Genomic DNA, 9,252 nt, shown 5'->3' on the forward strand with positions numbered 1-9,252 from the left:
GCATCACGTTGCATGTCACAGCTACGCATCGCTTGGTCCCTTTCTGAAAGGCTGGACAGCGTCCGCAGCGTACTAGTACTTGGTAGCGGTTGGCCTAGCAGCTTTGCGCCGCCTCGCCATCCAAGCTTGCCGTCGTCGAGGTAGTACCAAGGCCATACGCTTTACTTCTGGCCTTGGGAGTACGCTTTTCCCTGCCCTGGCACAGAATGCCAACCAAAGATCCCGTCTTGTTGATCCACCGATATCAAAGGTGTTCAAGACAGCAAAAAAATATCATATCGACTTCTACGTCGGCACACGAGCAAGCAGCCTCCGAATGTATTGGACTTGGTCTCCACCGTGATTAGGGTTCGGGGCGGTTGCGGCTAGGGTTCTTCGGCGAAGGCCAAGCGCGTGGATGGCACCGCCCGGTGAGACGTGTTGGCCTCGATCGCTCGCTCATAGTAGCGCTGCTTGGCCGACTTGGGTACTCGATTCGCCTGCGTTTCGAGAGCGATGACGTTCGCGCGAATGGCCTCGTGGCGCCGCTTCTTTTCGTCGACGCTGAGCTCCATGCGCTCGAGAAAGTCGGTCCCAATGTCGCCCCACGCCTATCGCGCGCACATCGGGTGGATAGAGCGATCGTTCGAGTCGGCACCTTGGGCAAGGCAAAGAGAACGCCGCAGAACGTGCATCGCTTCTTCTTGTCGCGGAATTCGGCGTACGACTGCGTCATGCCACAGCGCGGGCACTGTTTCTTGTTCTAAACCATAGTACAACATCGCCGTGTTTTGTGACATGCTGCAAAAGACGATAAGATATGTACTTGGCGCAAGCTGTACTCTTCTTCGCCCCGTGTCGCCTGGAGCCGCTACGCAAGGACCAAGGATGCAGCGCAAAACGAAGAAATCGTATGAAAAAAGGCGAGCGTACCTTTTGTCGGTTGTGCTCGGCGGCTTCCATGCGCGCAATGAAATCATCGGGCCCTGCGTCTTCGTCCTCGAAATGGTTGACGAAGTCATAGCCGCACGCCGGATTCTTCATCGCGGCCAGCTGGGACCGCGTCTTCTTGGGCTGGAACCGACACTGCCGCGCGTCTTCGTCGGAGGCAAACGCGCGCTGCGTGGACGTCGTCTTGGGCTTGGACAAGGCGTGGATCGTCTCCTAGAAACGGTCTAGTACATACGAGGCGTGGACGAACATAGCACCTTGGGCAACTGACGGGACGTGTATACTGCGGCGTCGACGGCAACGGGCGTCGGCACCGCCGTCGTTGGGACTCTGGCGCGGCTCTGCTTGCGGCTGTAATCGACGCGACCTTGGTGTGCACGCGGTTCTTGGCGCGGCAAATCGTTTGAATGTTTTCGCTTTGGCGACTTCGCAGCGACGCTGTGGACGACCTTGGCGTCGGTGTCTTGGAGGAGGAGCCTGGCGTCGATGGCGTCGACTTGGCGTCATGCACCGTTGTGGCTGTTCTGGCTGTTGTGTCAGTTGCGGTTGCGGCCATGGGTGCGACAGGTGAAGGTGTTGGCTGGTCCATCTTGGCGTGCTCCGAAATGAGGCTGGCTTGGCACAGAATGTCGGCGAGTTCCGCGTCGTCCTCAAAGCTGCCCGAGCCCGCGCCATCGTGCTCGTACGACCGAGCCGTGTCACTCATGATTCAATCTTTCTTCTAATTATATACACCAGTTCCAATCCGAGATGCCCACCGACATCCAAGCGCTCAAGGGCACGATCGAAGCGGCGATCGAAGAGCTCGTGCGCCTCGCCGACACCAAGATCAACTGGACCAACGGCGCCGGGAAAGGCTACATCTTCCTTCCAGGCGTCTACCAGTGGCACGCCGATAAGGCTGAGGTCGCTCCGCCCGTTGAAGCGCCGCCGACAGAAACGCTCGCGCCGTCCGAGCCACCGCAACTCGTCGAGGTTGAAGCCACCGATGGGGCCGTCGTACCCGACGTGCCCGCGTCCGAGCCCGTCGTCGTCACCGACCAGGCGCCCGTGCGTCGACTCTTTCCGTCTTCTTTCTCATAAAAGGTCGTAGGAGGCCGCCGCCGAGTCACCGCCAAAGGAGCAGCCACCGGCGCCGATCGTGGACGACGAGAAGCGGTTGGACCGGGAGCTCGCGCAGGTCGCGGCCTTCCTCATGAACGACGACGACATCGTCTCGATGAGCTTTACGCTGACGCTCCACGGCGACAACACGTTCGAGTACCTCTGGAAACAGAAGCGCGCGGGCGCTCGCCCCATGGAGCACAAGGTCGAGCTCTACGGCTCGTGGTCCAAACCGGTTCTAAACCGCGACCGGTACGGCGAGCGCGATTCGCGCCTCTTCCTGGACACGCACCGCGCCCGGTTCACCCGGCTCGCCAACTATGGTACTCGGATTTCGGTTCATGGATGGTCTCGTACGAAGTACGTGCATTGTAGATGCAACGACTGGCGTCTGGCGGCAGACGCTCCGGACGCTCACGCGCAACGGCGAAGACTACGTTGTCTGCGGCCAAAATGACCGCGGTCTTCCGCCGATCCGGCTCGTGTTTACCGTCCTTGACGGCAACATCCTCGAGAGCAACGGGCTGGCGTTCCCGCATGACATTGTGTCCAACTCGATCTCGAGTCGGATCCTCTCGGGCTTGACGAAGAAAGCCGCCAACAAGCTTGGGACGCCGCTGGACGTCATGACAGACCGGTGGCTGCCCTGCCGCAAGCTCTGCCTCAAGCAGCTCCCTTACAATGGCGTCGTCACGCCCTTCAACCCGCTCGTCGCGTGCGTCACTATACGATGCGGGAGGCGACTCACGCGATGATGCTATAGGCTGGCCGAGATCCTCCACACGCGCGGCGAAGCCGCCAACCCAGGGTCTTGTCTTCTCGAGCGCAAGCCCAGCACGACGGTACTTTAAGGTCGGTAGCTAGTAGTCGGGGGTGGCGCACGAGTCGCGGCGCCACGGACGCTTCTTGAACACGACGTCTTCCATGAAATCCCGGGTCGTGAGCGCCGGCGTGCCCTTGGGTCGCGACGGGTTTAGAATCGACTGCGGCGTCGCCCGCAGAAAGTACGGCATCGACATGCGCCGAGATAGTTCGTCGTCGACGACGGTGGCTGGCACGCGGTGCAGCGGCGCAGAGATGAGACCGTTCGTGATGTACGCGAGCGTCTCGCCCGCAAACACGGAAAAGTGAATCACGTCCGCATCCGCTTCGACGTCGGTCCAGAGCATGCGGTCAAGGTTCCACATCTGGAGCCCGGGCACGGTCGCGCACGGCGAGACCGTGACGAGACCCAAATCGGCATGCTACAAAGACACCTTGGATGAGACGCATGTGACAAATACAGACGACGATGACGGACCGAGCCACACGACATGTTGATATCGAGGCGGTTCGGGTCCACGAATTCACCCTTCTTGTTCTTGTAGTTGTAGATACGCAGAACGGACGCGCCGTACCGACGCGTGAGGTCCGTGGTCGTGACGTCGGCGTCCGACGCTGGCGGCGGCGCGTCGCTGTCGAGGAGTTCGTGGAACATCCAGTCCCGGTCAATGTTGAGGATGTTGCAGACGGCCTCCATGCAGTCGCGGCCAATGCCATCCAGGAGGTTGAGCAGCGAGAGCATCTGCGCGGCAAAGTCTTCTTGCTTGGCGTCGACAAAGTACGGCCGCGGCCAGACCGTGCCGCTGGCGGCGAGCGGGCGGCGCATCTGGAGGTACTCGCGCGTCGCGTCGCCGTTGAAGCCCACGTAGCGGCCTTTCGAGACAAGCGACATGGGTTCGTCCTTGCTAGGCTACAACACGAAGTGGCACCAACCTCGTCGTAAGCCAGAGAGACCTTGGACCAGCACATGAGCGACTGAAAGGGCGACCGGGGCTTCTCGTCCTCGTCGCTCGGAACATAGTCGGTGGCGTCGACGCGCTCCGACCAGCGCTGTTCTGGCGGCAACACAAGCTAGCGACCACGTGTGCTATGGATGCGTTGGGTCGGCCATGGCGGTAGGTACCTGGTCGCGAAGCCATTTTCGAACGGCGCGGAAGGCCTCGATCGGAATGCCGGCTTGCTCGGGCGTCACCTCGATCCGGGCAAAGCCAAAGGTGCGCATCTTGTCGACAAAGTCGAGTTGCGCGTGCTGCTGCTCGACCGAGTTGTCGCGACGGCTCAGTGCAGCGCCGTTGATCGGAAAGAAGGGCGACGACGGCTCGCTCGACGGCGGGATCGGCTTGGAGAGCGACACAAGCGGGCGCACGATGAGCGCATAGTCGACGATCGGCATCTCCTGCCCGTCGTGGAGCTCTTCCAGCATGCGGTGCGCGACCGTGTTGAGGAGCACGAGCGGCAACGGCGGCGAGTACGCTTCGAGCGCCGGCACGACCGCAAAGATGCTGTTGCCGTCGGGAATTGCAAACTTGTCGCGGAGCCAGAGCTCGAGGTGGACGCACTGCGTGCCTTTAGCCGGGTCCACGGGTGCGATCGTCAAGGGCAGCTTCAAGAGCGAGTCAATCATAGATCCCGTTGTGGAAGAAGCGGATGCGCAGCGGCGCCGACTTTTCGAGGAGGGTCAGCGCCGCCGCCTCGGCGCTCGACGTCTCGGCTTGGAGGCCCGCGACGGGCGGGCTCGTCGCCGGCGCACCCGTCGGCGCGTCATTAAGCGTCGTCAATGCGTCGGCAGGCTTCGTCGCCGTCGGCGCGTCTGTCGTTGTCATGTGGAGCAAGGCAAGCGGATGAAAGTGCTTTGTCGGTCGCTATTAATATCGCAACCTGGCATCGGAGTTTATTATTATTCACGCTACACTTGAGAATACTATCTGCAATTGAATGTGGATGTTGTATGACCTTGAAGTACCGCGTGCTTGCCGCATTTTTTTGGCCAAGAAGATGTGGATACCTTCCTCCTAGCTCTTCCTCCTCCTTCGCCTCGTCTTCTAGCCGACGACCCCGAGACGCCTCGAGGAAGCCACCGAGTAGCAAGCCTCATGGCGCCACATTGCCCGCGTGTTTACGAGGGACCAACTGGAGAAAGGACGCAAGCGCAGGATGATTACTTGAGGAAGACAACGACGGCCGAGATGTTGTCGCAGCTACCTTGCTCGAGCGCGGCGTCGACGAGGAACTTGGCGGCTTGCGGTCGGTTGAGCGGCTCGAGCGACAGTACAATATTGACGGCCTCTTGGTCGTCGAGCTCGTCCCAGACGCCGTCGCACGCCAAAATGACAAACTCAACGTGCTCGTCCAGCCTAGGTCGGGCCACTTTAGATCCATTGTCATACCAAAGTGGCTGGTCGTACGGCGTGCGAGAGACGAAGGGCTGCGCGGTGACCCACGGCTTGAGGCTCCGATCCCCAAAGCTCCTATATACTCCATGCAGAAGCATTCGTAGCAGAGATCGAGCGGTACCGCGTGACGGCGAGGACACCAGCGACACGATGCTGCATGACAAAGCCACCGGCTTGCGCGATGCGCGCCGCCTCATCCGGGTTTTCGGCCTTGTGGTCCTGTCAATGGGTAGGCACAGGGAGGTCAAGGAAGACGCGCGTGTACCTGGCTTAGCCGCGTCGCGCGACCGCTCTTGCACATGACTGTCCGACTACAGCACGATGAATGACGCGTTGAGGGGGTCGTGGATCGAGAGCCGCTAGCCACCTGTCACCGGCGTTGGCGGCGTACAAGACGCGCGTCGGCCCTTCCTGCACAATCACAGCGACAGCGGCCGTGGACCCAGCGTTCTCCGAGAAATCTTCGAGGCAGCAATCCATATCGGAAAGGATGAAGGCTCTAATGGCACGCGTCACGTAGGCGGTGTGTTTGGTGGGGACGCACCGTTCGAGGAGCTCGTCCATAGTCGCGCCGTCCTTTCTTGCGGCCTCGGCCTCGAGCGTCTTGTGCAGTCGGTCTTGCAAGAAGGTCGAGACGCCCCGACCTACAGGCAGGCTCAGCACCTACGCGCGACCGCTTGGATCGCCGACCGCCATGGCCATCGAAGACCGCGAAGAAGCCGTTCTGGGGCGTGTGGAGGAAGCCGTCGACGACGCGGATCGCGTCTTCCATCGTCTTGCGCTTGCTGGGATTCTGCATGCGTCCATCAGGATCATCCACCATCGCCTCGTCGCCTCGTACCATCTCCTCATGGAAGCTCAGCAAGCGGCAGCTCCCGAGCGATGCGACCGGCGCTGCCATGCGGATACCAACGTAAATAGTGTTAAGCAGTTTTAGTATGCGTCGATTTTAGTTTCGGCATATGCCCCAAAGAGCATTTCGCCTACGCTTCTTTCTCCTCGCGCCGACTTTCGTTGACTTAGCTTGTGAGCATGCACCCAGATCCGCAGATCTGCCGCCGGTTCGGCGCTCGAGCAGGTGAGTGCACCAACGTTCTTGGAAAGCAAGGTAAGGCAAGGTTTCGACGCGCGAATGACGCCGAATTTAAAATTGAATCTGGCAGAAGCGCAACAGCCAATCCAAACCCTCGATTACTTGGGTCAATTTGGTTCTCATCACGCAATGTGATTGGCTGCTTGAAAGTCCATCTTGCAAACGGTCATTTCCAAATTTACGATCTTCCGACCACAGCATCCTCATGACGCCAACAACGATGCGCGCGCTCGTCTACAGTGCGTATGGCCCCGCCTCGTCGGTCCTTAGCCTCAAGGAAATCGCTGTGCCATCGCTCCAGCCTGGCCACGTCCTTGTCAAAATCGGTGCCTTTGGTCTCAACGCGGCCGACAAGATCCTCCTCGCCGGCACGCCATTTCCGGTGCGCTTGGCACTCGGTGGCATTTTCCGGCCCCGCGCCGACTCGGTGCTTGGCGCTGACTTTGCCGGCACGATTGAAGCGCTGGGCGACGGCGTCACCTCGTACAAGGTTGGCGACGAAGTGTACGGCGAGGTGAACTTTGCGACGGGCGCCGGCGCGTTCGCCGAGTACGTGTGCGTCCCCGCCGACAGCGCGATGGCCCTCAAGCCCAAGCGTCTCTCGTTCGCCCAAGCCGCGGCGATGCCGATCTCGGGTCAAACGGCCCTTCTCGGTCTCCGCGATGGGCTCCAGCTTCAGGCCGGCCAGCGCATCCTCATCAATGGCGCGTCCGGGGGTGTCGGTACCTTTGCCGTGCAGATTGCCAAGGCGCTGGGAGGTCATGTGACGGCGGTGTGCAGCACAGGCAACGTGGCCATGGTGCGCGAGCTCGGTGCGGACGACGTCATCGACTACACCATCGACGACTTTGTGGCGAAAACGACAGTGCCGTACGACGCGATCTTTGACGTCATGGGCAACCGCTCGATGCGAGACTTTCGGCGCCTCTTGGTGCCGCGCGGCACGTACTTGGCCGTGGGCGGCGACCCCGCAACGTTCTTCTCGCGTACGCTGTGCCTCCTCGCGTCCAAGGTAATCGCGTCGCAGTCGCTGCGGCTGTGCATCTCGGCACCGTCCCATGCGCTGCTGACAGACCTGGCGCAACTCGTCGACCAAGGGCTCGTGACGCCGTGCGTTGAGAAGGAGTACGACCTGTCGGACGGCGTCGCGGCCATTGTCGAAGCCCACGAGAAACACGCAAAAGGCAAACGTGTTGTGAAGATTACCCCGATTTCCTAAGCGCTCAACACAAGAATGCATTCATTATATTGAATATTGATAGTACTACCCTTCTCCCAATGAGTCGTCCGTCGCCCAAACGCCCACAAGGTTGCCGAGTGCCATCGAAAAGTCCCGCATTTGGGGCTCTATGTTGGACTGCATTGCTGATTGAATGCTCCTCTTCACTTGTCACAAGAGGCAGCGTATTCTGCCGTTCACGAAGCAGACACTGCTCCACTGTGCTAACAAAGTCGGTACTGTGCGATGCTTGGTAAATTTTGAAACTTTAAACTGCGATTTCTCGAGCTCTACGCCGCCAACGGCGACGCGACCGCGCATTTCACACTCGCCAAAACGTTTTCTATCAGCTTGCAACGTACGAGCGATTTCATCATTCAACTTGATTTGGCGGTGGCGGGGCATCGAATCCTCCGCAGTTCTCTCGAGCGGATGAATCTCACCACGGATTGGTTGATATACGTGTATTTTGGTCCAATCGGAGCGATGCATACCTAATGACACAGCGACCTCCTTGCAATGGCAGTGCGGGGACGACCTCGGTGAGATGGAAGCACAAGCACGTACGTAGATGATGCAATGCCAGCATACAAGGTGCGCAAGCTCTGGTAGAAATTGGTTTATTCGAGCAGGTCAATTTGTGTTGACGAGTTGTAGTTGATGACAAGGCAGCGAGGGACTTGCCTCCCGAGTCGCTTGCTGCAGTTCCATCCGTAGCAGCCAACACCCTTGGAGACTTCCAGTCGTTCATCGTGCCCCACGATGATTGTGGAGGCTCACACAACTTGATGCCCCAACACACAGCAAGCACAGTCCATCAAAGTAGCGGAAATGCAAAATGTATCAAGTTGATACTACGTGGCTACGGGTGCGCGGTCGCGAGGAGCACGGCGGCCATGTCGCGTTTCCGCTGATAATCGCTGTTGTGGTTGGCGTTCTTTCCCGCGTAGAAGCTAATGAGCTTCGTCTTCTCTTCCACGTACAACGCCAAGTACGCACGGAGGTCGGTGCTGAACGTCACCGACACCTCGAGCGAACCCTTGCGCTCGCCGCTCGAGAAGAGATCCACCGTCGCCGTCCGCGGCGCGTCGAGGCTCGGCGTCTCTGTCGCGTCGTCGTCGTCGACGCTGAGCAAGTCCTCCAGCCGCATCGAAGCCTTCCCGACCTTGGAGTCGGAGAACATGCCTTTGGACATGAGCGTCAAGTCGAGCATGGACTCGAGCGGCTTGACGTCACTGAACGTGAGCGGCGTCGGCCAGCTGTACACGCCGCCCTCGCTCTTGGCAGGCGTCGTATCGAGCGCCGTCCGGTTCACATCGTCCAGCGCCACCGTGCAGTACAAGGTCGCCGAGGTCGACGAGAGCCCAGATGCTTTGGTGATGGCCAGGTCGATGGCGACGACGGGCCGCGCCGTGCTCACGGGCGTCACGTTGGCCTCCTTCTCGGCCATTTCGTTGAGCTGCTCCTCGAGACGACGCACGGCTTCGGACGCGGTCGGGCGCTTCGCCGGCGCATACGAAATGCACGACAAGGCGAGGATCATAAAGGCCGGGGGCGCCTCACCAAACGGCGCTGTGAGCGTCAAGTAGCCGTCGACGGTGCTCTTGAGGCGCTGCTTGAGGAGGTCGTCGTCGATCGGGTGATTGCGCTGCGTCATGAGGTACGTGAACGGCAGGTCGCGCGTGATGAGC

The 9,252-nt window shown here is 60.0% G+C and overlaps 6 protein-coding genes across 6 annotated transcripts; 2 read left to right on the top strand and 4 right to left on the bottom strand.

Moving 5' to 3' along the window:
• Positions 1-348: 348 nt before the first annotated feature.
• On the bottom strand, positions 349-1,636 carry SPRG_04806 (hypothetical protein; the record flags this gene model as incomplete). The annotated part of the gene is made up of 5 exons (XM_012343206.1): positions 349-590; positions 638-742; positions 806-850; positions 913-1,143; positions 1,202-1,636. 5 exons carry the CDS (start codon positions 1,634-1,636, stop codon positions 366-368), a joined length of 1,041 nt encoding a protein of 346 aa, XP_012198596.1. The 3' UTR covers positions 349-365.
• A 29-nt stretch (positions 1,637-1,665) lies between these two features.
• On the top strand, positions 1,666-2,968 carry SPRG_04807 (hypothetical protein). Its single transcript, XM_012343207.1, has 4 exons — positions 1,666-1,980; positions 2,024-2,357; positions 2,410-2,749; positions 2,798-2,968. The coding sequence occupies exons 1-4, from the start codon at positions 1,681-1,683 to the stop codon at positions 2,883-2,885; spliced, it is 1,062 nt and encodes a 353-aa protein (XP_012198597.1). The 5' UTR covers positions 1,666-1,680; the 3' UTR covers positions 2,886-2,968.
• Positions 2,797-4,704, bottom strand: SPRG_04808 (hypothetical protein). Its single transcript, XM_012343208.1, has 4 exons — positions 3,980-4,704; positions 3,811-3,927; positions 3,335-3,766; positions 2,797-3,278 (listed from the first exon to the last, which is right to left on the bottom strand). Exons 1-4 carry the CDS (start codon positions 4,478-4,480, stop codon positions 2,895-2,897), a joined length of 1,434 nt encoding a protein of 477 aa, XP_012198598.1. The 5' UTR covers positions 4,481-4,704; the 3' UTR covers positions 2,797-2,894.
• Positions 4,705-4,974: 270 nt separating this feature from the next.
• On the bottom strand, positions 4,975-6,173 carry SPRG_04809 (hypothetical protein). The gene is made up of 8 exons (XM_012343209.1): positions 6,091-6,173; positions 5,940-6,042; positions 5,794-5,893; positions 5,617-5,748; positions 5,515-5,560; positions 5,371-5,468; positions 5,262-5,324; positions 4,975-5,210 (listed from the first exon to the last, which is right to left on the bottom strand). Exons 1-8 carry the CDS (start codon positions 6,148-6,150, stop codon positions 5,015-5,017), a joined length of 798 nt encoding a protein of 265 aa, XP_012198599.1. The 5' UTR covers positions 6,151-6,173; the 3' UTR covers positions 4,975-5,014.
• A 350-nt stretch (positions 6,174-6,523) lies between these two features.
• On the top strand, positions 6,524-7,630 carry SPRG_04810 (hypothetical protein). Its single transcript, XM_012343210.1, has one exon. It carries the CDS (start codon positions 6,548-6,550, stop codon positions 7,559-7,561), a length of 1,014 nt encoding a protein of 337 aa, XP_012198600.1. The 5' UTR covers positions 6,524-6,547; the 3' UTR covers positions 7,562-7,630.
• A 793-nt stretch (positions 7,631-8,423) lies between these two features.
• Positions 8,424-9,218, bottom strand: SPRG_19682 (hypothetical protein; the record flags this gene model as incomplete). Its single annotated transcript, XM_012343242.1, has 1 exon — positions 8,424-9,218. The coding sequence occupies one exon, from the start codon at positions 9,216-9,218 to the stop codon at positions 8,424-8,426; it is 795 nt and encodes a 264-aa protein (XP_012198632.1).
• Positions 9,219-9,252: the final 34 nt, after the last annotated feature.

This window comes from Saprolegnia parasitica, assembly GCF_000151545.1.
Source record: "Saprolegnia parasitica CBS 223.65 unplaced genomic scaffold supercont2.12, whole genome shotgun sequence".
Classification (NCBI taxonomy): Eukaryota; Oomycota; class Saprolegniomycetes; order Saprolegniales; family Saprolegniaceae; genus Saprolegnia; species Saprolegnia parasitica.

Bases quoted from the DNA above. Each gene is read 5' to 3' on its own strand.
- SPRG_04809 (XM_012343209.1), bottom strand. From the start codon at position 6,150: ATGGCAGCGCCGGTCGCATCGCTCGGGAGCTGCCGCTTGCTGAGCTTC. The intron at 5,561-5,616 runs GTGGCTAGCGGC...ATCGTGCTGTAG, and splicing joins GCCGCCAACGCCGGTGACAG to TCGGACAGTCATGTGCAAGA. The intron at 5,325-5,370 runs GTACCGCTCGAT...TGGAGTATATAG, and splicing joins GGTGTCCTCGCCGTCACGCG to GAGCTTTGGGGATCGGAGCC.
- SPRG_04808 (XM_012343208.1), bottom strand. From the start codon at position 4,480: ATGATTGACTCGCTCTTGAAGCTGCCCTTGACGATCGCACCCGTGGAC. The intron at 3,767-3,810 runs GTCTCTCTGGCT...TTCGTGTTGTAG, and splicing joins CGCTCATGTGCTGGTCCAAG to CCTAGCAAGGACGAACCCAT. The intron at 3,279-3,334 runs GTCCGTCATCGT...GTGTCTTTGTAG, and splicing joins TCAACATGTCGTGTGGCTCG to CATGCCGATTTGGGTCTCGT.
- SPRG_04807 (XM_012343207.1), top strand. From the start codon at position 1,681: ATGCCCACCGACATCCAAGCGCTCAAGGGCACGATCGAAGCGGCGATC. The intron at 2,358-2,409 runs GTACTCGGATTT...CGTGCATTGTAG, and splicing joins CACCCGGCTCGCCAACTATG to ATGCAACGACTGGCGTCTGG. The intron at 2,750-2,797 runs GTGCGTCACTAT...ATGATGCTATAG, and splicing joins CCCTTCAACCCGCTCGTCGC to GCTGGCCGAGATCCTCCACA.
- SPRG_04810 (XM_012343210.1), top strand. From the start codon at position 6,548: ATGACGCCAACAACGATGCGCGCGCTCGTCTACAGTGCGTATGGCCCC.